Source organism: Myotis nattereri, assembly GCF_964212035.1.
Source record: "Myotis nattereri genome assembly, chromosome: 12".
Lineage (NCBI taxonomy): Eukaryota > Metazoa > Chordata > Mammalia > Chiroptera > Vespertilionidae > Myotis > Myotis nattereri.
In genome coordinates, this window is record NC_138087.1 from 35,983,469 (window position 1) to 36,010,674 (window position 27,206).

The 27,206-nt window shown below is 41.9% G+C and overlaps 1 protein-coding gene across 2 annotated transcripts in view; it reads left to right on the plus strand.

Moving 5' to 3' along the window:
- Positions 1 to 27,206, plus strand: part of RFX3 (regulatory factor X3) — a 277,450-nt gene that overhangs the window by 159,431 nt on the left and 90,813 nt on the right. For both annotated transcript variants that reach the window (XM_081103228.1, XM_081103229.1), the window contains exon 3: positions 6,969 to 7,066. In XM_081103228.1, coding sequence (XP_080959354.1) covers positions 6,969 to 7,066 — 98 coding nt within the window. The remainder of the gene's footprint in view (positions 1 to 6,968; positions 7,067 to 27,206) is intronic.

The window sequence follows — 27,206 nt, forward strand, 5'->3', positions numbered from 1 at the left end:
ACTGGGGCCGGCTCCATGTCCTCTGCTCACAGGCCCCTTCTTTGGCACCCACCCAGACCGCATCCATGTCCGCCACCCACAGGCTCCTCCTTCGGCAGCCAGCCTGGGCGGGCAGGAAGCTTGGCTTCCTCTGTTGCCAGGGGCGACCCAAGCCTCCCACTTGCTCTGGCTGGCTCTGTGGCCTCTGCCATCTTTGTTCCGCTAATTTTCATGCTCACTCCTGATTGGCTGGTGGGCTTCGCAAAGGTATGGTCAATTTGCACCTTTCTCTTTTATTAGTGTAGATTTGAGCTTTTTGAGGTATCTTTTTGTCTTTTATTTTTATTTGATTTGTTTGTGAATCAAATACTCTGTATTTTAATCCTTTTAAATTGGTTAGGATTTGTTTAAATGCTCAGCATTAGAGTTTTCATGCTGAATGTTCAGGTGCATTAGAAAGCATGTGTATTGTGCTGCTATGTGGATTGTCATATGAACATCATTAAGATCAAGTTGGTTGGTAATTTCTATGTTCTTACTGATTTTTTCCCTCTTTTGTCATTTATAAAGAATGTAACTGTAGATTTGTTTGCTTTCTCTTTCAATCCTCTCAGTTTTTGCTTCATGTTATTGACACTGTTCCTTGATGCCAAAACATAGAATGTATTATTCTTTTTTTTATATATATATATTTTATTGATTTTCCACAGAGAGGAAGGGAGAGAGAGCTAGAGAGTTAGAAACATTGATGGGAGAGAAACATCGATCAGCCGCCTCCCGCACACTCCCACTGGGGATGTGCCCGCAACCCAGGCACACGCCCTTGACCGGAACCGAACCTGGGACCCTTCAGTCCCCAGGCCGACGCTCTATCCACTGAGCCAAACCGGCCCTGGCGAATTTATTATTCTTGATAATTTTCTTGACAAAACATTTATCTTTGGGTAACTGTCTTTGTCTCAGAGTCTATTTTGACGGATATGAATATAACCAGTCCATCTTTATTATGGTTGGTGTTTGCAAAGTTTATCTTTTCATACCTCTTTATTTTTAACCTTTCTATCTGTGTATTTAAAGTGTGTTCTTGCAAAGAGCATGAAGTTGGATCTCACATTTTTACCCATTCTCAACACAGCCTGTGCTCAAGTGATATCATACCACTTAACATATAAGAATATTACAAAGTGTATTTTCTTTTCCCTTTTCCATCCTTTGTGATATTTTTGTGATACATCCAGTTCACTTGTATATATGCGGTGAACTCAGTTATATATTGCTATTATTTTTACTTTACATAGTCAGATATCTATAGAAATGGAAAGATGAGAAAACAAAGAAAAAACTTTTACCTACAAACATTATTTCTCATGCTTCCATTTCTTTGTATAGATCTCAGTTCCTATGTGTTATTATTTTTCTTCTGCCTGAAAAACTTTGTCGTTACCTTCACTGGATTTCCCCCTTTTTTTGGTAGGACATTTCACTGGTTACTGAGTTTAGGTTGGCTTTTTTCTTCTCATGACTATAAAGATGTTATTTGACTGTCTTGGGCTTACTTTTAAAAGATATCTTTATTGTTGAGAGTATTACAGATGTTTTCCCATCCTCCTCCATTGCATAATTTTCGATGGGGAAATTTGCAGTCATTATAATAGCTGTTATCCTGTACTGTATATAATGTGTCCGTTTTCTGTCTACTCTAAATTTTTTCTCCATATTCTTGATTTTTGGCACTTTGATGCTCTTTGATGTGGATGTATCTATAAATTTGTATACACACTTAGATCTGTATGTTTATACTTTTAACCAAATTTGGAAAAGTTTCTAGTTCTCTTCTTTTTTTAAAAAAAAAAAATATATATATATATATATATATTATTGATTTTTTTTACAGAGAGAAAGGGAGAGGGGTAGAGAGTTAGAAACATCGATGAGAGAGAAACATCAATTCAGCTGCCTCCTGCACACTCCCTACTGAGGATGTACCCGCAACCAAGGTACATGCCCTTGACCGGAATCGAACCTGGGACCCTTGAGTCCACAGGCTGACGCTCTGTCCACTGAGCCAAACCAGTTAGGGCTCTAGTTCTCTTCTTTTAATGTTTTCTGTTCTTTCTCTTCTCCTCTGGGACTTCGCTTACATGTTTGACTATTTGATATTATCTCATAGTTCACTAATGCTCTATTCCTCATTTTTTGGTATGTGTTCATTATTTATGGTAGGTATTTAAATTGACTGGTAATTTTTTCTGCATTATATAATCTGCTTTTAACCCCATTCAGTAAATTTTTCATTTCAGATATTGTGTTTTTCAGCCCTAGAGATTCTACTTGGATCTTGCTGTTAAAGTACATATCAATCTTTCTTTATTCTTTTAACATCAGCCATATATTCTATAGAATAGTTTTCCTATAATTTATTTAATTACTCCACTTTTAATAGTCATTAAGGTTTCTTCTTCTAATTTTTTGCTCTTATAGACTGTATTCTTTAATAATATTGAACAGCGCCTCCTTAGATGTCAGGTATTTCTGTAGAAAAAAATCACAGAGTGGTCAAACAAGATGCCTATTTATAAATTGCTTTCCTAAACAGTTTTTATACTTATATTTCTCCTTGCTAGTAGGAGCCAGGCTCTTTGAAGAAATGGTTAATTCAATATCTAGGACAGGAAATGTAAGAGATAAATCTGGAACCATCTTATGGCAGAAAGCAGGAGAATTAAAGATTACTGTGGTCATGTCAGAAGAAACAGGATTAAATTTGAAGGGACTACCATTTGTCAAAGATGGAACAGTTTTAGAAGAAAAACTTCTATGATTAAAAAGCATCAAATATGTTCAAAAGCCAAGAATCATAAGGATACAAAGCAAACTAAAAAAATCCATTGCAAAACTACACTGGGAGGGAGCTAGGGGATAAAGTCATCACTCTTTGTACTGGCTCAAGAAAAGAATCATGTATTTACCTTATTCTTCCCATACAACCCTATTTCAAAGTAATGAAATTATTGTTGAGAGGAATTTCATTATAGAAGTCTACTAATAAATGAAAATGTATTGCAGAATTAGACTAACTAAGCTTGCAACCATTATTAATTAAATTACTGTGATTAGAAAATGATCATCATTGGCTACTAATATCTTCAGGTAAAACATAGATAGGGAATATCATAATACATGCATTCAGCTGACAACACCTGATCCCACTGATTATATGTAACACTAGAGGCCCGGTGCACGACTTTCGTGCACTGGGGGGTGGGGTCCCTCAGCCCAGCCTGCACCCTCTTGCAGGCTGGGACCCCTCACTCCTCACCGCCAGCTGTGAACCTGGGTTCTGGCTGAGCGGCGCTCCCCCTGAGAGCATATTGACCACCAGGGGACAGCTCCTGCATTGTCTGTCCCCCTAGTGGTCAGTGCGTGTTATAGTGACTGGTCGTTCCACTGGTCGCTCTATTTGCATATTAGACTTTTTTTATATAGGATTACAAAAAGAGAGACAACTGGTTTTTACATGGCAGCTGATACGATGCCATGGGAAGTACACAGCTTTTCAAATTTTGAACCTGTTCAAGGCCCATGATCTACCAGATTATATTACATTCAGGGGACACAGGAACTTATTAAAGTTCATCTCAGAGATGCTATCAGCCAAATCTAGAATTCCAGAAATTCTGCACGATAAATAATCCAGTCTCTTCAACAAGTAACAATCCTATCTAATAAAAGACAAACATGCAAATTGACCATACCTTTGCTATGCCCAAAGCCACGCCCTCCAGCCAATCAGAGCAACTATATGCAAATTAACCCAACCAAGATGGTGGCTGGCAGTCATGGAGCTGGAGCAAGCAGGAGGCTTGGTCGCCCCCGCAATGGAGGAAGCCAAGCTTCCCACCTGCCCTGGCCTCTTCTGAAGGAGTGGCTGGGGACCTGGATCGCCAGGAGCAGGGCGGGAGCTAAGCAGCTGGGAGAGGGGTGCCGGGCCGCTGGGAGCACAGACTAAGAAGCCAGGAGAGGGGCGCCGGGCCGCTGGGAGCAGGAGCTAAGCAGCCAGGAGAGGGGCGCCGGGCCGCTGGGAGCACGAACTAAGCAGCCAGGAGAGGGGCCCCGGGCCGCTGGGAGCACGAACTAAGCAGCCAGGAGAGGGGCGCTGGGCCATGGGGAGCAGGAGCTAAGCAGCCGGGAGAGGGGCACCCGGCCTCTGGGAGCAGGAACTAAGCAGCCGGGAGAGGGGCACCCGGCCTCTGGGAGCAGGAACTAAGCAGCCGGGAAAGGGGCGCCAGGCCGCTGGGAGCAGGAACTAAGCAGCCGGGAGAGGGGTGCCGGGCCACTGCTGGGAGCAGGGCGGGAACTATGCAGCTAGGAGAGGGGCGCTGGTAACTTCCCGGTGTGGGCGTCAGGCAGCCAGGAACTTCTGCCATGTCACCATAGCAACGCGGCAGAAGTTCCCACCCTGTAGCTGCTTGCTCATTCACTTACTCGCTCATTCATTCACTCATTCACTTATTATTCACTCACTCAGCAAACCCTCTCAGTACCGTGGCACCAGGCCAGACACTGAACGTGAAGCAGGATAAGACAGAGTTATGTCCTCAAGATGTTAGTAATTCAGTAGGGCGAAGCAGGCACATGAACGAGGCAGGTGTATGCACAGATGCACTGTACTGGGTTCGGTGAGGGCTGTAACTAACTCTGACTTTGTTCTCTTGATAAAATGGGACCTCGGGAGCCAGGCCACCCTAAACCTGTAGGCCTGTGCCTAGGCCCAGAGTAGCTGGAGTCCCGGAACATGACAGAGGGTGCAGGTCGGGCTGAGGGGTCTGGCCCCACCCCTCACCCCCCCCCACTCCTGTGCACGAATTTCATGCATCAGGCTACTATTCTATATAATAAAGAGCCAGGGACTTAACGACTATTACGACCGAAGGTTGCCGAGGTGACCCAGCACTGACTGCAGCTGCTGCTGGCGTCCAACCCAGCACTGACTGCCTAGGGCAGTGGTCGGCAAACGCATTAGTCAACAGAGCCAAATATCAACAGTACAACGATTAAAATTTCTTTTGAGGGCCAAATTTTTTAAACTTAAACTATATACGTAGGTACGTTGTTATTAACTTAATTAGGGTACTCCAAAGGCTTAGGAAGAGCCACAATCAAGGGGCCAAGAGCCGCACATGGCTCACAAGCCACAGTTTGCCAACCATGGGCCTAGGGGGCTGCGGATCAGGCCCAGAGAGAGGCCTGCAGAGAGAGAGGCAGTGTCTGATCCGTAGCCTCTGTGGCAGCCATTAATCAGAACTTGCCTCTCTTTCTCTCCCACCCTGGCCAACAGCCGCACCTCCATTTCTCTCCAGGCCTCCACCAGGGCTGCTGATCAGCCCTGCCTTTCAGATCAGGCCCTGTTGATAGGCCCAGAGATGCTGACTGGCATAGAAACTGACCAATCAGACCCAAATTGGCCAGCAAAGGAGGGCAGTTGGGGGTGAGATTAGGCCTGCAGGGGAGGGCAGTTGGGAGTGAGATCAGACCGGCAGGGGAGGGCAGTTAGGGGTGATCAGGCCAGCAGGGTAGAGCAGTTAATAGGTGAGATCAGGCCGGCAGGGGAGGGCCGTTGGGGGAAAGATCAGGCCAGCAGGGGAGGGCAGTTGGCAACCCGGCTGTCAGGGAAGGGCAGTTGGGGGCAAGATCAGGACAGCAGGGGAGGGCAGTTAAGGGTGATCAGGCAGGCAGAGGCAGTTGGGGGTGAAATCAGACCAGAAGGGGAGGGCAGTTAGGGGCAATCAGGCAGGCAGGCAGGCAGAGGCAGTTAGGGGCGATCAGGCAGGCAGGCAGGCAGGCAGAGAGGTGAGTCCTGAGGGATTGCACCCAAACTGGTGGTCAGACATCCCCCGAAGGGTCCCCGATTGGATTGGGTGCAGGCTGGGCTGAGGGAACCCCCCTCCATGCACAAATTTCATGCACCGGGCCTCTAGTCAAGAAAAAAAAGGATGGGAAAATATTAGAGACTAGAGGCCCGATGCACGAAATTTGTGCAAGAGTAGGCCTTTCTTCTCCCAGCTGCCAGCACTGGCTTCCCTCTGGCACCCGACCCAGGCCTCCTTCCAACTGCCAGCAGGCACCCAGGACCCAGGCTTCCCTCCGGCCACCAGCAGGCACTCGGGACCCAGGCTTCCCTCGCAGCCCTAGCTTTATCCAGAAGGTCGTCTGGAAGGACATTTGGTCTAATTAGCATATTACACATTCATTATCATAGATTATTATTATATATTAAAAGAGAAAGATGGGAAAGATACAAATGTAATATGTAGACCTTGTCTGGGTCCTGATTTGAACAAAGCAACAATAAGAAGACATTGGAATAATCATAGAAATTTGAACTATGATTGGATTTTAGATGGTTTTAAGAAATGGCTAATATTTATAGGTGATATCAGTATTGTGTTCATGTTAAAAATAGGTCTTATCTCTTATAAACAAAATGAAGTATTTACCAGTGAAATAACGTAGTCTCTGCAATTGCTTTTAAATAATCCTCTGAGAGGTTGAAAGATGAGGTCCTGTGACAAACATTTACATAAAATGATGAATAAATGAGTTTTGTTGTCATATTTATTCTGTATTTAAGTGTTTGAAATTTTCCATCATGAGTTTTTTAATTAAAAAATAAATTTAGCTTTAACAACCCAGGGGAAGAGAAGTCCTAAATTTTCAAAATAGTGAAAAGCTTTCAGAATTTTCACCCTAATTATTTGAAGTGTGTATATACCTATATACCTATAGGAATGTTATAGAATTTTTTCAGCCTTATTGCTGCAGTTGATCTGGGCCCAACCAACATTCACTTGTCTTTGAAGGATGTTACAGATCACATCCTAAGCCATTCTCACATTGATCACCAACCTAGAAAAATATTTGAGATAAATCTAATGTAGTACATTTTCTCATATCTATCACTCACCAAGGTCCTAATATTTGTTTTTCAGGTACAGCAGGTACAGACTGTGCAACAGGTACAGCATGTCTACCCAGCTCAGGTGCAGTATGTGGAAGGAAGCGATACTGTCTATACCAATGGAGCAATGTAAGTTCATGTGGGAGTCTTTTTAATTCTCCCATTTGAGGCCAGAGATCTTCTACAGAGCAATTACCATGGTGTATCCAGTCCAGCTGTGCTCCCTCTGCTATATGTCAGCCTGTAAGATTTTCTTCAATAAAGCTTATTTTATATTTGCACCACATAGTGTTAGGGATTTGCACAGTGTAGAACGGGATTGTATATTATCTCTCTCTCTATATATATATAAAAGCCTAAGTGACCGAATGACCCGTCGACCAGTCGCTATGACGTGCACTGACCACCAGGGGACAGACTCTCAATGCACAGGATCAGGCTCCCTCCTCTCTGGATCGGGCCTGTAGGGATCAGGGTTCTGCCTATCCGGGTCCAGCCTGTGGGGATTGGGCCTGCGGGGATCAGGCTCCCTCCTGTCTGGATCAGGCCTGCAGGGGTCAGGCTGAAACTGTCTATCCAACATCCCGAGGGGTTCTGGATTGCGAGAGGGTGCAGGCCAGGCCGGGGGACCCCACCGGTGCACGAATCCATGCACTGGGCCTCTAGTATGCATATAAGATCTTTGGTTAATCTCTTCCCACCCCCCATTTCCCTCTGAGATTAATCAGTCTGTTCCATGTTCCCATGCCTGTGGTTTCCACTCCTGTGTTGAGCATCTGTCTCCTGGTAGTCGGTGTACATCATAGCTACTGCCCAGTCAGCCAGTTGGCCGGATACACACACACACACACACACACACACACACACACAGTATATGTATAATTGGACTGTGTGTATATATATGGTACACAAAATCCAAATATAATGAAATATATATGAAATTCTTGATTAATGTAGGACTTCAGTTGTCTCTTGCATAGTTCAAAGGGGAATGTTTCCAGGAATATTTTTTTTTGCTCTTTTTTTTATGAGGAAAACATATATTTGAAATATGAATATCTAATTTCTACAACACTGAACTACTAGGAGTAAGTTTTTTAAAATTACTATTTTGTATAAGTAAACTATTTGATATTCATCTGAAATAAAAAAGCATTGTCTTTGGCCATGAGACAAGTGCACTGTGTAGTGTCATTTGCTCAGGACCCAACTGCCTCCCTTCTGTGTTTGCACACTCTCTGAGATCTTTTGCTGTTATTATACATACAGGCCCTCCTATCTGGTACTTAGAAAAATCAGCCTCTGAAGCACTCCTGACAACTGAGGACTCTTATTAATGTAGATGTTTGACTTGTATTTTAAACTGATAAGAACAGATACTACACTTGATCTTAGCCAAAAGGCCGAGAAGCGATTGACTTGTATTTTAAATATCAGAGTTTATTAAATGAAGATAATGTTTGCTTTATAAAAAGAAAACATCTTTTTTCACCTTTTCTCTTCTGTCTAGAGCAGTGGTTCTCAACCGTGGCTGCACATTAGAATCACCTGGGAATCTTTTTAAAATCCTGATTTCTGGGCCTCATCCTCCAGAAATTCTGTTTCTTTGTTACTAATGTTGTGGCCCCACCCCATAACAAAGAAACAGAATTTCCAGAGGATAAGGCCCAGAAATCAGGATTTTAAAAGGATTCCCAGGTGATTCTAATGTGCAGCCAAGGTTGAGAACCACTGGTCTAGAGTATATATATATTACATATAATATATATCCATAATATCATATATCACATTATATATATGGAAAGATAGAGAGGGCGAGGAAGAGGGAGAAAGGGGTTGTGGGGAGAGAAAGAAGCTTTTCCAAAAACTCCTAGCTCCCTTTTGCTTTCATTTCATTGGCCATAACTGTGTCATCTCATAATCGTTAGCAGCCAGCAATCTGGGAATAAGAGTTGTAGCTTTCGTGTCCATATGCGAGAAAGTGGCAAGGGAAAAGGGTAGTTGGAATGAGTGTTGGGAGAGTTAGCTCTGCAATATCTATCACAGTCATTTATCATTAGTCCAAGGCAGAGTGAGAGATTACTAGAGTGTGACTTTGTGAAAGTTACACAACCTGCTTCACTTTTTTCTCTATGCGATGAATATACTTAGCTTATCAGAAGTGCTTTGTGTAATATCTGAGAAATAGTGAATACTCAATAAACATCAATTATTGCTGTTAAATTTTACACTATAGTTATTTTCTATTACATTTTTCTCTCCTATATAGACTCTAAATTCTGCATATTGCCTTGTGTATTTTTAAACTACCTCACCACTGACTTTCTACATAATAGGTAAATGTGTGTGACCAGTGAGTCAATTTATTCACAAAACCTTGGGAAAACAGCATCTCTAAAGTTGACTAAAATTGTATGACCCATTTAAGCACAGAAATGATTCAAAGTAAATATCTCATGCCAACATGTATTTTATATGGCTCATTAGCTCAGTTGGTTAGATCATGACTGATGAAATCTAGATCATGAGTTCATTTTCCACAGAGTCCAGTTAGCTTTGATCTGGTCTGTATGGGCTCAGATTGTATCTCAACTGCAGCTAGTCATGCCATAAATGTGCACCCTTGGTCAAGAGAAAGATTGATACATCTTTAGAAACCTTTTCTTCCTAACAAGTATAATTTTTTATTAAGATTCTGCAGCATCATTTTCATATTTACATTGTGTTGCCATGAGCTAGAGTCAAAATTTTAATAGCTAGAGGACTGTGAATATTTTTCTCAAATATAGTAAAAGATTTTTCAGCAAAAGCCATTCCACTTTCTTTTTTCATTTTGTAGTGCTGACATTTTACTATATACAATTTTTGTTTCTAATATTCATTTTAGGTTCTTTATATCTCCTCTTTTTATTTGGTATACTTCTATGTGTGTTAGGAAAGATTATTCCATATTCTTCCACCACACTGAATTAATAGCCAGTTAGTGTCTGGTCCCTGACTTGGGGCACAAATTCCTACTTCTGTATGATAATAAATGCTTTTTGCTGATGATACTCCCAGAAGATGGGGATGCCGATCTTTATCATGAGCTTTCAAGCACCCAGTCCATGGCCCAGCCTGTCCATGCTTAGTCATTGGTGGTCCACTGATGTTCCTGTCACCAGCATCCCCATGCTAAGTAGCCATAATACACGGGTCTCACTCAAGAGGTGATGATTGCCCTCACAGAGATGTGTCATCGGTTATGAAAATGTGCAGTCATTATAATTTGATAATACTGAAGTGTTTACCTGGTTTTCACTGTGAATATGGACATTTACATGCCAGCATGACAGGCTTCACTGTGTGAGTTAGTGAGTAAGCATATATTTAATTTGAACAATTGAGACGTGCTGGGAGTTGGAGTAGAATAACTCTTTACTCAAGGGAGAAGGTAACTTCATTCACTTTTGCTCCTGTTTATTTTATCATTGCCTCTGTAGTAACCCAGGCTACACCATCTGTGTATTTTCTTACAATAGTTTTCTCAGGAGGATTTTTCGCAAAGGCTGTCTATATTTTTAATCTTGTCCAATTCTACATATTCTGTCATTTATGATCTTTAATCATTTAGAATCCTGTAATTAAACCTTCTGAAAAACATTTCATATTGTGTAGGAGTCCAATTCAGTTGAAATTCCTTGATGTAGCTAAGAAATCAATTTTGTAAATGATTTTCTTCTTTCCCCCCACTCCTTTTTTACTTATTCTTCCTGCACTCACTCCTCCATCATGCCAAGGTAGAAATAAATCATAGTATATCAGGGCCAAATTAAGCAATATTTTAATTTTTTTATTTTAAATGATTTTCTTATATCAAACACTCTTTGAAGCTTATCTCTGTTTCAAAATTATCAATGTTTTAAAATGCTCTAGTGTTCATTGTATGGGTATTTATTATAATAAGGCTTGACTCATAGGAAGCCATCTCACGTTTTCCTTTTATATTATAGATTTATCATCAACCCCAGTACAGAATTTATCAAACTGTATTTCATAAAATGTTAGTCCATTCATGGTTACAAAAGCAGGGAAATACTGCATGAAGTTTCCTCTTTTGAGGTCTCTAAATTCCTATTATTAGTCTTTTAAAGGCTCTGAGTAGTCCTATGGGAAAGAAATGTAGTGTTTTAAAATCTGAACCACAGAATTCTTTTATTTGAATAATCTACACTAATAAAAGACAAACATGCAAATTGACCATACCTTTCCTATGCCTTAAGCCACGCCCACCAGCCAATCAGAGCGGCTATATGCAAATTAACCCAACCAAGATGGCGGCCGGCAGTCACGGAGCTGGAGCAAGAGGAGGCTTGGTTGCTCCAGTGATGGAGGAAGCCAAGCTTCCCCCCTGCTGCGGCCAGCTCTGAGCTCCACCTAAGGCTACAAAGTTTCAATTATAGAAGGTAAATAAATCCCAGAATAAAAAAAAGCAAAGAAAAAAGAGGCTGGGAGCTTCTGTCGCCGGAGTGCTTGGCCCCCTGAAAACGGCCCTCAGCCCCTCACCCAGACTGGCCAGGCACCCCAGTGGGGACCCCCAACCCTAAAGGGGGTGTGGCCAGCCTGAAAACAGCCATCAGCCCCTCACCCAGACTGGCCAGGCACCCCAGTGGGGACCCCCACCCTGAAGGGGGTGTGACCAGCTGCAACGAGCCACCAGCCCCTTACCCAGGCTGGCCAGGCACCCCAGCGGAACCCCCACCCTGATCCGGGACACCCTGCAGGGCAAACCAGCTGGCCCCCACCCATGCACCAGGCCTCTATCCTATATAATAAAAGGGTAATAAGCAAATTGACCCTAACAGCAGAATGACTGGGAATGACTGGTCACTATGACACACACTGACCACCAGGGGACAGATACTCAATGCAGGAGCTGTCCCCTGGTGGTCAGTGCGCTCCCACAGGGGGAGCTCTGCTTAGCTACAGGCCACGCTGAATGCTGCCAGCACAATGGTGGTGGTGGGACGCTCTCCGGCCTCCTCAGCAGCAATAAGGATGTCCAACTGCAGCTTAGGTCTGCTCCCTGTTGGTAAGTGGACATCCCCCGAGGGCTGCCAGGCTGCCAGAGGGATGTCTGACTGCCAGCTTGGGCCCAATCCCCCAGGGAGCGGGCCTAAGCCAGCAGGTGGACATCCTCCAAGTGGTCCCAGATTGCAAGGGGGCATAGGCTGGGCTGGGGGACCCCCTCGAATGCACAAATTTTTGTGCACCGGGCCTCTAGTATATAATAACATCGCATGACATACTTTGGGTAGTGTTACAATATTAATATATTGACATTGAATAGATTTATTCAAAATTCATAAGTATGCATACTGGACTCAAAATATTCGTTAGTTGAAAATCATGTAGTTAGTACATTTTTTTTTAAATCATCTAGGTTTTTTCTAGATGATGTTTAATAAGCAATCTTAAAAGAGATATTCTTCAAGTTATTATTTTTTTTTTTGTCTTTTCGTGCAATAGTTAGTTTTAGGATTTGTGGGTTAAATTTTGCTTTTCTTAAATTTATTATTTTTTACTAGAGGCCCGGTACACAAAAATTTGTGCACTCGGGGGGTACGGGGCGGGGGGGATCCCTCAGCCCGGCCTGTGCCCTCTCGCAGTCTGGGACCCCTCGGGAGATAACGACCTGCTGGCTTAGGCCTGCTCCCGGGTGGCAGAGGGCAGGCCCAATCCCTAGGTGCAGCCCCTGGTTGGGCTCAGAGCAGGGCCGATTGGGGAGTTGGGGCGCCGCGCGCGCCCCCTGTCATGCACAGAGTAGAGCGGATCGGGAGGTTGCGATGCCACGCTCAGTCACACTCAGGGTAGGGCCGATTGGGGGTTGGGGCACCGCCCCCTGTCATACTCAAGGCAGGGTCGATGGGGAGGATGCGGCACCACCCCCTGTCACCCACAGAGCAGGGCTGATCAGGGGGTTGGGGCGCTGCCCCCTGTCACGCACAGAGCAGGGCCCATCAGGTGGTTGGGGAGCTCCCCCCTGTCACGCACAGGGCAGGGCCGATCAAGGGGTTGAGGAACTCCCCCCTGTCACTCACAGAGTAGGGCCAATAGGGGAGTTGGGGCACCGCCCCCTGTCACACACAGAGCAAGGCGAATCAGGGGGTTGGGGCGCCGCACCCTGTCACACTTAGGGCCGGGCCGATGGGGAGGTTATGGCTCTACCCCGTCACACACAGAGCAGGGCCCGTGGCGGGGCAGGTTGGGGCGCCGCACCCTGTCACACACATAGCAGGGCCGATCAGGGTTTTGGGGCGCCGCACCCTGTCACACACACAGCCGCAGGGCAATCAGGGGGTTGGGGAGCTCCCCCCTATCAGGCACAGAGCAGGGTTGATCAAAGGGTTGGGGTGCCTTCCCCTGTCCCAAACAGAGCAGGGCGGATAGGGAGGTTGTTGGCCCGCCCTCTGTCACACACAGAGCTGCAGGGCGATCAGGGGGTTTGGGCGCTGCCCCCTGTCATGCTGATCCCGGTGCCGGGAGGCCTCGCGGCTCCACTGATCCCGGTGCTGGGAGGCATATTACCCTTTTACTATATAGGATGGAGGCCTGGTGCACGGGTGGGGGCCGGCTGGTTTGCCCTGAAGGGTGTCCTGGATCAGGGTGGGGGTCCCCACTGGGGTGCCTGGCCAGTCTGGGTGAGGGGCTGAGGGCTGTTTTCAGGCTGGCGGGTGACTGAAGCTCCCAACTGCTCCTTTTTTTCTTTTTCTTTTTTATTCTGGGCCAGTTTTAGCTCTTGCTCCAGCTCTGAGGCCTCTGCTGCTGAAAGCAGGTATCTGGTTTGTTGGGTTCTTTAATCGAAACACTGTATCAACTCCAGCTCTGAGATCCCGGCTGGCTGAAAGCAGGTTTCTGGGGTTTTGTTTAGCTTCTGTATTTGTAACAGTGTTTCAAACTGCAAGCTCAGAGGCCGGCAGCGGCAGGCGGGGAACGTTGGAGTCCTCCATCACTGAAGCAAGCAAGCCTCATGTTAACTTCAAGCTGCCTGGCTGCCGGCCGCCATCTTGGCTGGCAGTTAATTTGCATATCACCCTGATTAGCCAATGGGAAGGGTAGCGGATGTACAGCTAATTACCATGTTTCTCTTTTATTAGTTAGGATAGGATTATTAACAGTATTACAGATATCCCCCTGTTTCTCCACCCAGCCAGCCTCCTGCTAACAATGGGAGCACTCCTTCAATGGGAAGGTGTGGTCCGAGTCTCCCAGGTGGACAGAACCCTCCTGACTCCCTCTGTTCCATGCTCCACTGGCTCTTCTTCCTGGCTCTTCTGTTGTTCTGGGTTGGGAATCCCTGTGTGGGGTTGAGACCCTGTATTCACAATGGGGAGGTGGGACTTTGCAACTGAAATAGGATATCCCTCCAGCCTCTCAGCTTCTGCACCTCCTTGAAAGGTACGTTCCCTTTCTGCGTGTATGTTCCTTTTACTATCTCTATGTGGCTTCTTCAGTGCTCTTTGGATATAATATTTCAGATCCGCTACACTTCAATTGGTTTTTCAGGTCGATTGCTCTGTAGTTTAGCTGTAAATCTGGTTTGTGGCTGGGAGCAAGTGCAGCCAGCCTCCAGCTACTCTAAAGCCATCTCACATTTTGCTTCTTTATTAAAATGCTTTCTGCTAGGAAGAAATGGTTATATGGAATTTCTGAAATTGATATGGAAGGGATGCTTTCTTCCTTTTTGCTCCTACTAATGTACACATTCAAATTGGTGTAGAATCTGGTTTGTGATGTGGATTTTAGGAAATATATGGCTGGTTACTTAGGAAGTTCTTGGAGAGAGAACTGCCCCTTTGTGGGAAAAAAGTTCCAAGGTCTGCCTATAATTAAAAAAGGCCCATTTCATGAACCCCATAGCAATTCCCATTTCTCTCAAAATGGAAGACTTTCAAATATGGCTTCTCAGAGTGTCAGAGTTAGGAAGGTCAGGGAGATCATTTATTTCAATTCTTCCACTTTACAGATGAGTAAACTGAGGTCAGGAGAGGTAAACTAATTTGCCTGGCTAGTTAGTGTATAGAGTTCCTATTTTCTGACCCTGAGTGCATGGTTCTTTTCAGTGAGCAGTAGGTCATAGTCTTTTGGTCTTGAATTATTTGAGTTGTTAGGGGAGAAGAGTTGATTAGTTAAAAAAAATAGTAAATTTTATCTGTTGTACTATTGTATTATTATGTATTTTATTGTAGATAATTGAATGTGATTTTTTAAGAGTAAGGTTTTTGTTATTCACATGAATCTATTTTCATGGTTTTTAAAACTCCATCTTATACTTTTATATTTAATTTATTTTGTGAATGTAAAATGTTCTTTTAATATTTATAAAATATGTAGAAAACTCTATCATATGTAACAATTTTTCAATATCAGATATTTAGTTCAGTAGCTTTTAAGAGAAAAGGCTATTCTTTGCCCTGTCTGTATTACCTTTTTATTATTTTCTATTAGTAAATTAAATTATACACATTAAGGGCAATTTGTTCTGTGACATTTTTATGTCCTGTACCTTGACATCCAGAATAGTTATACATGATAACACTTTCCCTCCTTTCCTCTCCCCTCTTCTATTTTTTTTTTTTAAGAAAGGAAGAAATGAAAGAAATCTACATATGCACTTTTTAGGTTTGGAAACAAGGTGTGTTAACAGTTTTCTTGAATGAACTTCAGAGACCCATATTCAAGTATCATTTCCCCTATTTTTTTTTTAAATATATTTTATTGATTTTTTTACAGAGAGGAAGGGAGAGAGATAGAGAGTCAGAAACATGGATGAGAGAGAAACATCGATCAGCTGCCTCCTGCACATCTCCCACTGGGGATATGCCTGCAACCCAGGTACATGCCCTTGACCGGAATCGAACCTGGGACCCTTCAGTCCGCAGGCCTATGCTCTATCCACTGAGCCAAACCGGTTTCGACCATTTCCCCTATTGACTACAGTATAACCTCAGGAAAATAACATTTGCACCAGAATTCCCAATCTGAAAAATGGGGATTAATAGTTAAAAGCATTACTTAATTAACCAGGTCTTATATTATCTGAAAAAGTATATTCACTTTTAGTGTACTCACTCTATAAAACTAACTGAAAAAGTAAAACGTATTAAGTTTTCTGCTTTGAGCCCTGGCTGTTGTAGCTTGGTTGGTTGGAGTATCGTCCCGTATACCAGAAGTTTGCGGGTTCGATTTCCAGTCAGAGTGCATATCTAGGTTGTGCTTTCAATTCCCTGTTGGGGCACATATAGAAGGCAAACAATCAGTGTTCTCTTTCACATCGATATTTCTCTTTCTCTCCCATTTCCCCCCATGTTACCCTCTCTCTAAAATAAACAAACATACTCTCAGGTGAGGATTAAAAAACTCTGTTTGAACAAAGATTTGAAAGCTAACATGAGAAGACTTATATTTGAAAAAGCTGGGAATCACGATATTGTGCCTCACGGAGACTAAAGTCTTTGAGGATATGAGTATAGTCCTTCAGCTGTATAAAGTCTAAGTCTGATTCCTGAAGGCTGAGCTTTATAATGACCAGAAAGTTCTAGAGGACATTGCCAACAAATCCTAGTGTGTCACTCAGAAATAGTCAGATTAACAGAGTTGCCTCCCAGGGAATGCTCTGAAGCCCCAAGCTGCTTTTAGTTCAGCGGTGTGCCTAACTTTGGGTACTGGACATACAGCCTATTTGCCTGGGTTAGTACTATGTTCAGCCTCAACAACATACACATATGCTTTAGCTGCCTCAATTTTTTAAGTCCCACTGGAGAATATATCCATCTTAATCATAAAGGCCTGATTCCTGTATCCCTCTGAGTAGTAAAACCTCTCAGGATTGACCCTGTATTCTTCACATTACAGTGAAATTACTCTCAGGGTCATTGGTGACCTCAGTTGTTAAATATAATAGACATTCTTATAGGTTAAATATTTTAAGTCTGTAACAGTCAACTACCCAGCTACTCTATACTTGAATCACTGCCCCCTTTTGTTTTCTTCTGGCTATATTCTTCTATTTTCTACCTGCGTGAATCCTCCTTAGTCTATTGACCAAATAATTTTTCTGTGGTCTAGACTTTGTGTATGTTTCCCTACCATTCTCTAACAGAAACCACATTTCTTCCACAACAGGACTGTTATTCCTGTGGCTACCTATTTTTAACGTAGCTAATATTTGTCTTTCCCCCACTAAAATGTAAGTTTCAGGTAGGCAGGTACCTTGTTTGTTTACTCTCCATTGTATCTCTAATGCCTGGAACAGTTGTACTTAAGTCCTCAATTTACATTTGTTGAGTGAGTTAAATAAAAAAGAGCATTTAGTGGCAGGTGAGACAGGAGCAGGCTACTCAGCAGTTTAAAATACATAGCGGAAAATGAATGGAACTGAATTGAGATGCTGCTAGCGACAGTATTAACATCGCTTTTCTTTTTTTTATTTTGTTTTTATCTTTTCAGTACAAAATTTTCTTGGGTTTGTGCACATGTATAGGGTTGATCAGTTGTCTTTTTCTCCCCCCACCCCCAAGTACACGGTATAGTAGTATTAACTATAGTTACTATGCTGTACATTCGATCCCCAGAACGTATTCATCTTATAATTGAAAGTCTGTACCCTTTGCCATCTTCCCCAAATTAACCCATACCCCCAGCCCCTGGAAACTACCATTCTACTCTCTGTTTCTATAAGTTTGATTTTTTCGTATAGAACATATGAAATCCTACAGTACTTGTTTTTCTCTGTGTAACATATTTCACTTAGCACAATGCCCTCAAATTGCATCCATGTTGGTGTGAATGGCTGAATCATCATATATATATTAGAGGCCTGGTGCACAAATTTGTGCACAGGTTGGATATGGCTAACCCACCCCTATTGGGCCTGGACTGGCTGGTGGGAGGGGCCATGGGTGGTTGGCAGGCTGTGAGGCGTGGCCTGGGGGGGAGCAGCCAGGAAGGGGGGGGGGGGGTGAGGCCACAGGTGGTTGTCCAGCCAGCCCTACCCCCTGGTCAAACTCCCAGTCGAGGGGATAGTTTGCATATTAGCCTTTTATTATATAGGATGTGTGTGTGTGTGTATGTATGTATATGTGTGTGTATGTGTGTGTGTGCGTGTGTGTGTGTATGCATGCCACATTTTCTTTATTCATCTTTTGATGGGCACTTAAGTTGTTTCCATGTCTTGGCTATTATGACTAATACTACAATAAACATCGGAGTGCAGATACCTCTTTGAGATATTCATTTCATTTCCTTCAGATATATACCCAGAAGTGAGATTGCTGGATGATATAGTAGTTCTAAAACAGACATATAGACCAATGAACAGAATCAGGAGCCCAGAAATAAACTCATGCAGATATGGTCAACTAATCCTTAACAAGGGCACCGAGAATACCCAATGGGAAAAGGATAGTCTCTTTAATAAATGGTTGGGGGGGGAGGGGACTAGATATCAACATGCAGAAGAATGAAATTGTACCCCTATCTCATACCAGTCACCAAAAATTAAGTAAAAGTGGATTAAAGACTTAAATGTAAGACTTGATATTGTAAGACTCTGGGTGGAAACATAGGGGTAAGGTCCTCAACAGCAGTCCTGACAATGATATTTTTTTTATATAAACACCAAAAGCACAGGCAGCAGAAGCAAAAATAAGCAAGTGGGACTACATGAAACTATAAAGGCTTGTGAACACCAAAGGAAATCATCAACAAAATGAAAAGGAAACCTGTGAAATCAGAGAAAATTTTTGCAAATCATATATCTGATAAGGGGTCAATATCCAAAATATATCAGGAACTCACACAACTCAATAGCAAAAAAGCAAATTATCTAATTTTAAAATGGGCAAAGGACCTGAGGAGACATTTTTCAAAAAAGACTTACAAATGGCCCACAGGTGCATGAAAAGGTGTTCAGCATGACTATTCATCAGGGAAATGCAAAACAAAACCACAGTGAGATATCACCTCACACCTGTTAGGATGTCAGTTATCAAAAAGACAAGAGGAGAGAAAAGATAAGTGTTTGTGACGATGTGGAGAAAAAGGAACCCTTGTGTACTGTTGGAGGGAATGTAAATTGGTACAGCCACTATGGAAAACAGTATGGAGGTTCCTCAAAAAATTAAAAATAGAACCACCATATGATCCAACTCAGTTTTTCTTAATTGCAAATATAAACCAGTGACTCTGGGTCAAAATTTTTCATGATCCATTTCTGCCGAAGTTGGTTTAAGTCAGCCGTGGGCAAACTACAGTCTGCGGGCCGGATCCGGCCCGTTTGAAATGAATAAAACTAAAAAAAAAAAAAAGACCGTACCCTTTTATGTAATGATGTTCACTTTGAATTTATATTAGTTCACACAAACATTCCATCCATGCTTTTGTTCCGGCCCTCTGGTCCAGTTTAAGAACCCATTGTGGCCCTTGAGTCAAAAAGTTTGCCCACCCCTGGTTTAAGTTCATGAATTCACTTTTTTGACTTCCGTTATCTGCAAATGACCTGTCTGTGTACTATTATGTGCACCTTTTTGCTGTCCTTCAAAAACTCCTGTAGCAATGGAAGTTGTGGTAATACTCTCATGGATTGCTGTCCCAGAATATAAAACTCCTTTATATCAGAGACTTTGACTTTTTAAAAAGCTAAAATAGACTAAACTAATTGTTGTGAAATGGCACTATTTTTCCTTCATACCTGTGAAGGTTTGGCTTCACATTTTTAGTGAAGTACTGTGGTTCTCAGAGTGAGTTTAGATTAGCAGCATTGACATCACCTGAGAACTTGTTAGAACTGCGGCCTGATCAGGAACTTTCAGGGTGAGGTCCAACAATCTGTGTTTTAAAAAAACCCTCCAGATAATACTGTTGCACACTAAAGTGTGAGAACCACATTTCTTTATTATAGAAATAAAGAATTCAAATACAAAGTAAAGTATAAATATCTAGATATTTTTATAATGATAATAGGCTATATATAAAGTTATGATTTCAGTACTCTGTACATTACTGACATATATAGTAATAGAATACTTATGTGATGAGAAAGCTCAATTAGTTATTGCAAGAATTATTATTGGCTTTTAACATTCATTCTTGCATTTCCTCTTAGTGCAGCAACAGCTCAATAAATGCTTTTACTTTTTATTTATTATTAATAGCCATTGAAATTAACAGAAATAACTATGTCTCCTGAATTTAAACCAAGGCAAGTATTTTTTTTAGTTTTGTTGAGTAGTATTTATTACTTTATATTTAAGTGATTATTTTTTCATTCTTAGGTAATGATAAAAATTTGTCAGATTACTTGAATTTCTTTCTGAATTACTGTTTTCCCTTTGGTGTTTTTCACAAAGTGGCACATCTTTGGTATATCTTCTGCCTTCAGTCTGACTTGGAGCACTCAAGAGGAGGTCTGTTTAGAAACTCAAATAAGTAGTTCATGCTGGCCAGCCAGAGCCTACGTAATCATGAATGCAGTGAGTTGAATATTGTCGCTACTGCTATGTAGAGCTTTGGTGACTCACATAAAAACTTCACAATGGGAAACTGTTTAAGGCAGGGTTCTTGGTTTCAAGCAGCAGAAACCAATTCTGGGTTAATAAGAAAAACAAAAATAATTATTGAAAGATATTTGGGATTCAGGGAATTTCCAGTAAGTCTGGGAAATTAGGCTGAAAAAAGACAGGTATAGGCAACATTAGCAGCCAGACCGTAGACAAAGACATGCCACAGTAGTCCAGTAAGTACTCCAAACCACTGCACCCATCCCAAACACTGTCCACCGTTGCCAGCACTAGCTTCTCATTATAGCTCTAAAAGAGGGCTAGCAATTCCTAACCTGTGTGATGCACTTAGTGGAAATGAAGTGAAAAATACATCCCCCATCTCTAGAAATTCTTCCTAATTCCCCAGTTCTCCTAGTTCCCTCATGGCCTTTCAAATTATATTTTAACAATTATTTCTTCTGTCTGCCTTCATTTACTCATTTTCTCAGTTTAGTCCAATCAGGTAGATACTGCTATCCCTACATGGAAACACTTGCCAATTAGATTACCTCCTATCATTTCATCTAATGAACGTGGTCCAGAGTCATCTCACGTGACCCCATCTGCAGGGTCGTACCCTGTTTGCCACTTCCTTTCCCCTGGTTTCCCATGATTTCTCTGACCTAAGGCTTTTGTTAGAGTTGTTTCTCTGACTCGAACCTTACGTTACCTCCCTTACCCACCCTCCTTATCCCTACCCCAGCTTCAAACAAAATCCAAACCTCTTGCCATAGTCCATACAATGTGCTTCAAGCTTTTTAAACTACCATCCACACTGAGAAAGTTAGATGTTCATGTTATACTCAGGTAAATACACACATACTCATACGAGTGTGCACACACACACCATATATCTAAATGATGGAAACAAAGATCCTCAAAGTAATTCCTATCCTTACTAGGTATAGTGTGCTCTAACCCTATCTAATATCTTTCCTTTTTTTTTTTAATGCTGTTATGACGAATTACAATTGTAGATCATGACTCACAGTTTAAAAAATTTTGTTTATAATACTTGAATATTTAGCTTTTACCTACTTTTAAAACCTCATTGCTTTCTAATATTCTTCTCGTTTGTCATAGCCAGCCATAATAGACTTCTAATTTCTTCCTACATGCCCGGATCTTCCCTGTGTTGTGGCTTTTGTACATGCTGTATTCTCTGATATTTTTTTCTTCTATTTTCCATAGGGCTGGCTGCTTTTCATCATTAATTTCAACCTAAATATCTCTTCTTTAGGGGTAACATTCTTGACTGACCTATCTAATATGCTCCTCCTATTTATTATATTTTAATGTTCTATTTTTCTCTTTCATAGACTTGAGGAAATTTCTAATCATCTTATTTTTGTTCCTTTCTATTCACCACTTTCTTCTTATGTTATGTAGCCCTTATGATAGAAGAGGTTATGTCTTTTTTGTTCCTTGTAATCTAGGTGCCAAAATAAATGCTCAGTAAATATCTGTTAGAAGAATGAGTACAAAGTATCCTGGAATCATAAAACATTGTACCAGTGTAAGATATTATAATGACCAACATTACTACATTCTGTCTTCACAATAAATTTTATAGTATAAAAATTGCAAGAGATCTTATTTCCTTAAGTTGACATTTTCATTCCATTGTTTGATTTTATCGTTGACTAGCTTATTGGTAGGAGAGAATATTTAAGACCTATAAAATATAAAACATTATTTAGAGATACTTTATATATCTGGAATTGTGGATAAGAGACATAAAGTTAAAGAAAACAGAAAAATTGGTTATAGCTGAGGTAAACACATATACTAATCCCGGGGTGTATGCTGAGGCATGATGGGACAGTAGTAATTTACTGAACTCAATGGATCAGAGTCCTGACATTTACATAGGACTTTACAATACAGTCAGCTGTGAAGAAGCTTTTCTCAGCAAGTGTGCACATATCTGTGTGTGTACAGTCATTATTGCATACATACACAGAACAATGAAAAGATTTCTTTCCTGCTATAGAAATAATATGACATTATTTTCATAACAGCCTGTGGCAATCAATAAATAAGAAACAAAAGGAGGAGAGGCAAATCTTTCAAATGTGAACAGAATTGCTTTGGGAATTTAGCTGTTTCAGGAATGTACAGTCCAGAAATAGCTGCTTCCAGTCAGATATGCCAAATATTGAGTTATTTTCTCAAATATACATAGGGTAGGCAAGGTAGGTTTACAGTTGTGAATACGTGAAGCACAGTGTTTATTCTTGTATTATTATTTATTGTATTATTTTCCAGATGAACAACTATAAACCTACTTTTGCCCCACCCTGTACTTTGAAAATGTCTGGGGAAAATAATGTGCAAGCAATAACTCACATGTATTCATTATACAATATGAAAGATAAACTACTCTGAGGAATCAGAATTAAAGAGTCATTATTTCTAGTACCTATAAAGAAATGCTATTTTTGCTGTTGGCGCTTCTTTTTTTACATAAGTTCTTCAGTATTTATTCAGGAGCTTAGAGCATTTCTTTTATTTCATTTTTTTAAAATATTATTTATTTTTTTACAGAGAGGAGGGGAGAAGGATAGAGAGCTAGAAACATCGATGAGAGAGAAACATCGATCAGCTGCCTCCTGCACGCTCCCCACTGGGGATGTGCCCGCAACCAAGATACATGCCCTTGACTGGAATCGAACCTGGGACCCTTCAGTCTGCAGGCTGATGCTCTATCCTCTGAGCCAAACCAGTCAGGGCAGAGCTTAGAGCATTTAGACCATGGAAAGACCTCGAAGAGTTATTTGTACTAACTCTGGCTCCAGACAGTACTCCCACAAATACATTCATGCTTATCTTCTTACCTTTAAAGAACAATGACTAAGGACATAATGATCTGCTTCTATTACCCAATCCAATGTTTAAAATTCCTCTGTTCTCATTGCAAGTGTACATTGTTCATCAGAGACAAATTCATTTTCTGATAAAATTGTCCTTTTCCCCTCCCATAGAAATTGCCAGTCTTTATCCCAGGGTGTGTTTGTGCAATAGCCAAGTCTTCCCAGCCACAGAGGTCATGACTCAGTAATGAGGACAGTATATGAATTAGACATACTTTTTAGTGACTTTTATCCTTGTCTTATTCTTTGCTCATTTTCTATCTCTTGAATCATCTCCAACTAGAGAGAAGTATGAAAATAAAAGCAGGTTGCATTTCATTTTGCTGCCATATTTTTATACTGACTTGAAGACTACAGACCTAGATTTTATTTACCTACTAGAGGCCCAGTGCACTAAATTCTTGCACTGGGGGAGGTGTCCCTCAGCCCAGCCTACACCCTCTCCAATCTGGGACCCTCTCTGTGGATGTCCGACTGCTGGTTTAAGCCTGATCCCACAAGCAGTCAGACATCCCTCTCACAATCTGGGACTGCTGGCTCTTAACCGCTTGCCTGCCTACCTGACTGATTTCCCCTAACTGCTTCTGCCTGCCAGCCTGATCACCCCCTAACCACTCCCCTGCTGGCCTGATTAACACCTAACTGCTCCCCTGCCAGCCCAATCGCCCCCAACTGCTCTCCCCTGCCAGACTGTTGCCCCCAACTGCTCTCTCCTGCTGGCCTGATCTCGCCCCCAACTGCCCTCCCCTGCCGGCCTGATATCACCCCCAACTGCCCTCCCCTGCTGGCCTGATTGCCCCCAACTGCCCTCTCCTGCAGGCCTGGTCCCCCCCAACTGCCCTCCCCTCCAGGCCTGATCTCGCCCCCAACTACCCTCCTCTGCTGGCCAATTTGGTTCTGATTGGTTTCTATGCCAGTCAGCATCAAAAGCTCCACCTCCTAGGCAGCCATTGGCTCCTCACAGTTGACCCAGATTTGGTTCTGAGTGGTCGGTTTCTATGCCAGTCAGCATCAAAAGCTCCACCTCCTAGGCAGCCATTGGCTCCTCACAGTTAACCCAGATTTGGTTCTGAATGGTCAGTTTCTGTGCTTGTCAGCATCTCTTGGTCTTTCAATGGGGCCTGATCAGAAAGGCGGGGTGGAGGCCTGGTGAGAAGTGGAGGCACGGCTGCTGACCAGGCCTGGAGCTAAAGAGAGAGGCAAGTGCTGATCAACAGCTGCCACAGAGACTATGGATTAGACCCTGCTTCTCTCTTCAGGCCTCTCTCTGAGCCTGATTTGCAGCCCCCTCAGCAGTCACTGCTGGATCACCGTGCCTCCAGCCATAGTAGTCAGCACTGGGTCACCACGGCAAAACTGACTTCCGGTTGGTTGAGCCTCCTGGTCGTGGATGTGACGGACCCAGGGTTTTTATATATCAGGATGATTCATTTGTTTGCATTACTAATATTACTTCACTGAGAACTAATTGTAAAGGGAGTCATGCCCCAAAGATGGAGTGTTACAAATTCCTTGAAATGTTTCTCTTGTGATAGAGTAGAAACTTCCATGACCATAAATTTATTGATTCCAAGTGTGTGATGGTGTATCCTCTGAAATAGTCCCACCTTTTCTGTCTCTTTACCAGGGCAAGTGCATCTGCAGGTCCTGTTCTGGGTGAGAGAGGAGAGTAGTGTGGGGCCAGTAAACAGTGAAGTAAGATGTAAGGAAATCCCAAATAGCAACAGAAAATCATATGGCCCTTGTACCACCTGTTAAGGCTATTCCCCAATAGTCATTCACAAGTATAATTTACATACAGAACAAGTTAAGTTCTTTTTATGTGATAAAATGTTTGAGAGTATGGGCTCAGTGCATATTCCAAATAATTTTTTACCCATTCTTATCTTTGGATAAAGCTATTCATCCTATTCACCTTGTCTGTGCAAAAGGAGTTGTAATAGCACCTATCTCATAGAGTTGAAATGAAGATTAAATGAGTAAATACCTGAAGCACATAGAATAGTACCCATTGCATATTAAATGGTCAGTATTTTAGCTATCATTTGTGATTACTATGTTTTATATTTGAAATCAACTTATTACTAGGGAGCATGCTTGGGCATTTTGCTAAGACTCTGAAAATGAAAGCCAGCACCATGTCTTCCATCTGTCAAAGTATTTATTGTCCTGTATCAATTTGTATACCTTACTTGGCTATACTAGATTATGTTATTTTAAGTAGAGTCAGATAGGGTCACTGTCATATCCAATGGACATAAATTAGAGTGACCTCATTTGTCTTTTTACCTAAATTTGAAATCAGCATGACTGTTTTATCAGTATGTAATGAAATATATAGATGAGACTCCCAATAGGAGCTAGAGAGAAATGATGAGAGAAGAACTGTACATGTGTTTAAAATGGCTTTATTTCTCTATTTAAAAAATGTTCTCTATGGAGTTGTTGGGACTTGTATGCATGCATATAAGCATAACCAATGGACACAGATAACAGGGAGGTGAGGGCATGAGTTGGGGGGGTGTGGGGTTAAAGGGGGGTAAGGACACATATGTAAACCTTAATCAATAAAGAAAAAAAACCTAAAATCTTACCTGTTTCTGCTACACTGGCTGTTCCTGGAATGAATTAACTTACTCAGTATGCAATACTTTCAGAGCACTATTATTATTTTACTAAAGCTTATAATTTAAATTTACAAGTGTAATTTATAATAAGTTCAAATGACCTGTTTTAAATGCTGTAGACAAATCTTTGAATAGTTTCTCATGTTTTAACCAAAAATAAGTCTTTATGTTTTATAAATTTATGAAACTGGCTATTTTGTCAGATTATATTTTTATCTGTTGATTTGTGTGCTCACAGTGTACCAGAAACTTGTTAGGTATTGAGGGTACAGATGGGAATAAAACATAATTTCATGGGAGCATTAAGACATGAGGAATTCAACAATAACTATGTTGAGAGTTATGATTCAGGTATGCACAGAGTATGCATTAGGAAAATACAGAGAACAACACATAACAACATATGAAAAGTGACCAGAGAGGGCAAGGGGTACAGAAAAATAATTTGGGGATAAGGTAAGTGATGTTTGAGCTGAGAGTTTATGAATGATAAGGAAATAGGAAGAGTGTAGAAGAAAAATGCAAAGGCCTTCCAGGCAGAGGAAACCATGTGCAACAAACAAAAGCAAGAGAAAATGGCTCTTTGGGGGACCAGTAAAAAGGCCAGGATGGTGTGAGTGGAAAAAGCATTTGAGGGCATGGCTAGTACCAGGACAGAGATTAGGTAGGCACCAGCCCTACTGGTTTTGTAAGGTCAGTCAAGGGTTCTGAATTACTCCTGAGGGCAAAAGAGAATCCTGGAAAGGTCTTTAAGAAAAGTTTTGTTTTTGTATTTGCATTTTAGAAAAACTCCCCTGGCAGCACAGTTGAAAATAGATTGGAAAAGAGCCTGATTTAGAGGCAGAAAAACCAATTAGAAGGCAATTATAATGCAAAATGTTATGAGTTAATGCATTAAGTACAAGACTGGAAAGAAGAGTTGGAGAACTATTTAGAAGGTAAAATTGGTAGGACTTAGTGATTACTGTCAGTCTGAGGAAAGAGGCAAGAGTTCTAAAGCTGAGGGTGGCTATGCTGCTCTCTGTGGAGAGAGGGAACACAGGAAAGGAGAGAGAGAAGGAATTTCCTTTTTAAGTTTTATATATGGGACCTCTCATATCGCATAGGATTTCCTAATAAAGATAACCAGGTGGCTATTTGAAACCCAGATTTAAAATTCTTAAGTATAACTAGAAAGTAAAGAGAGTGG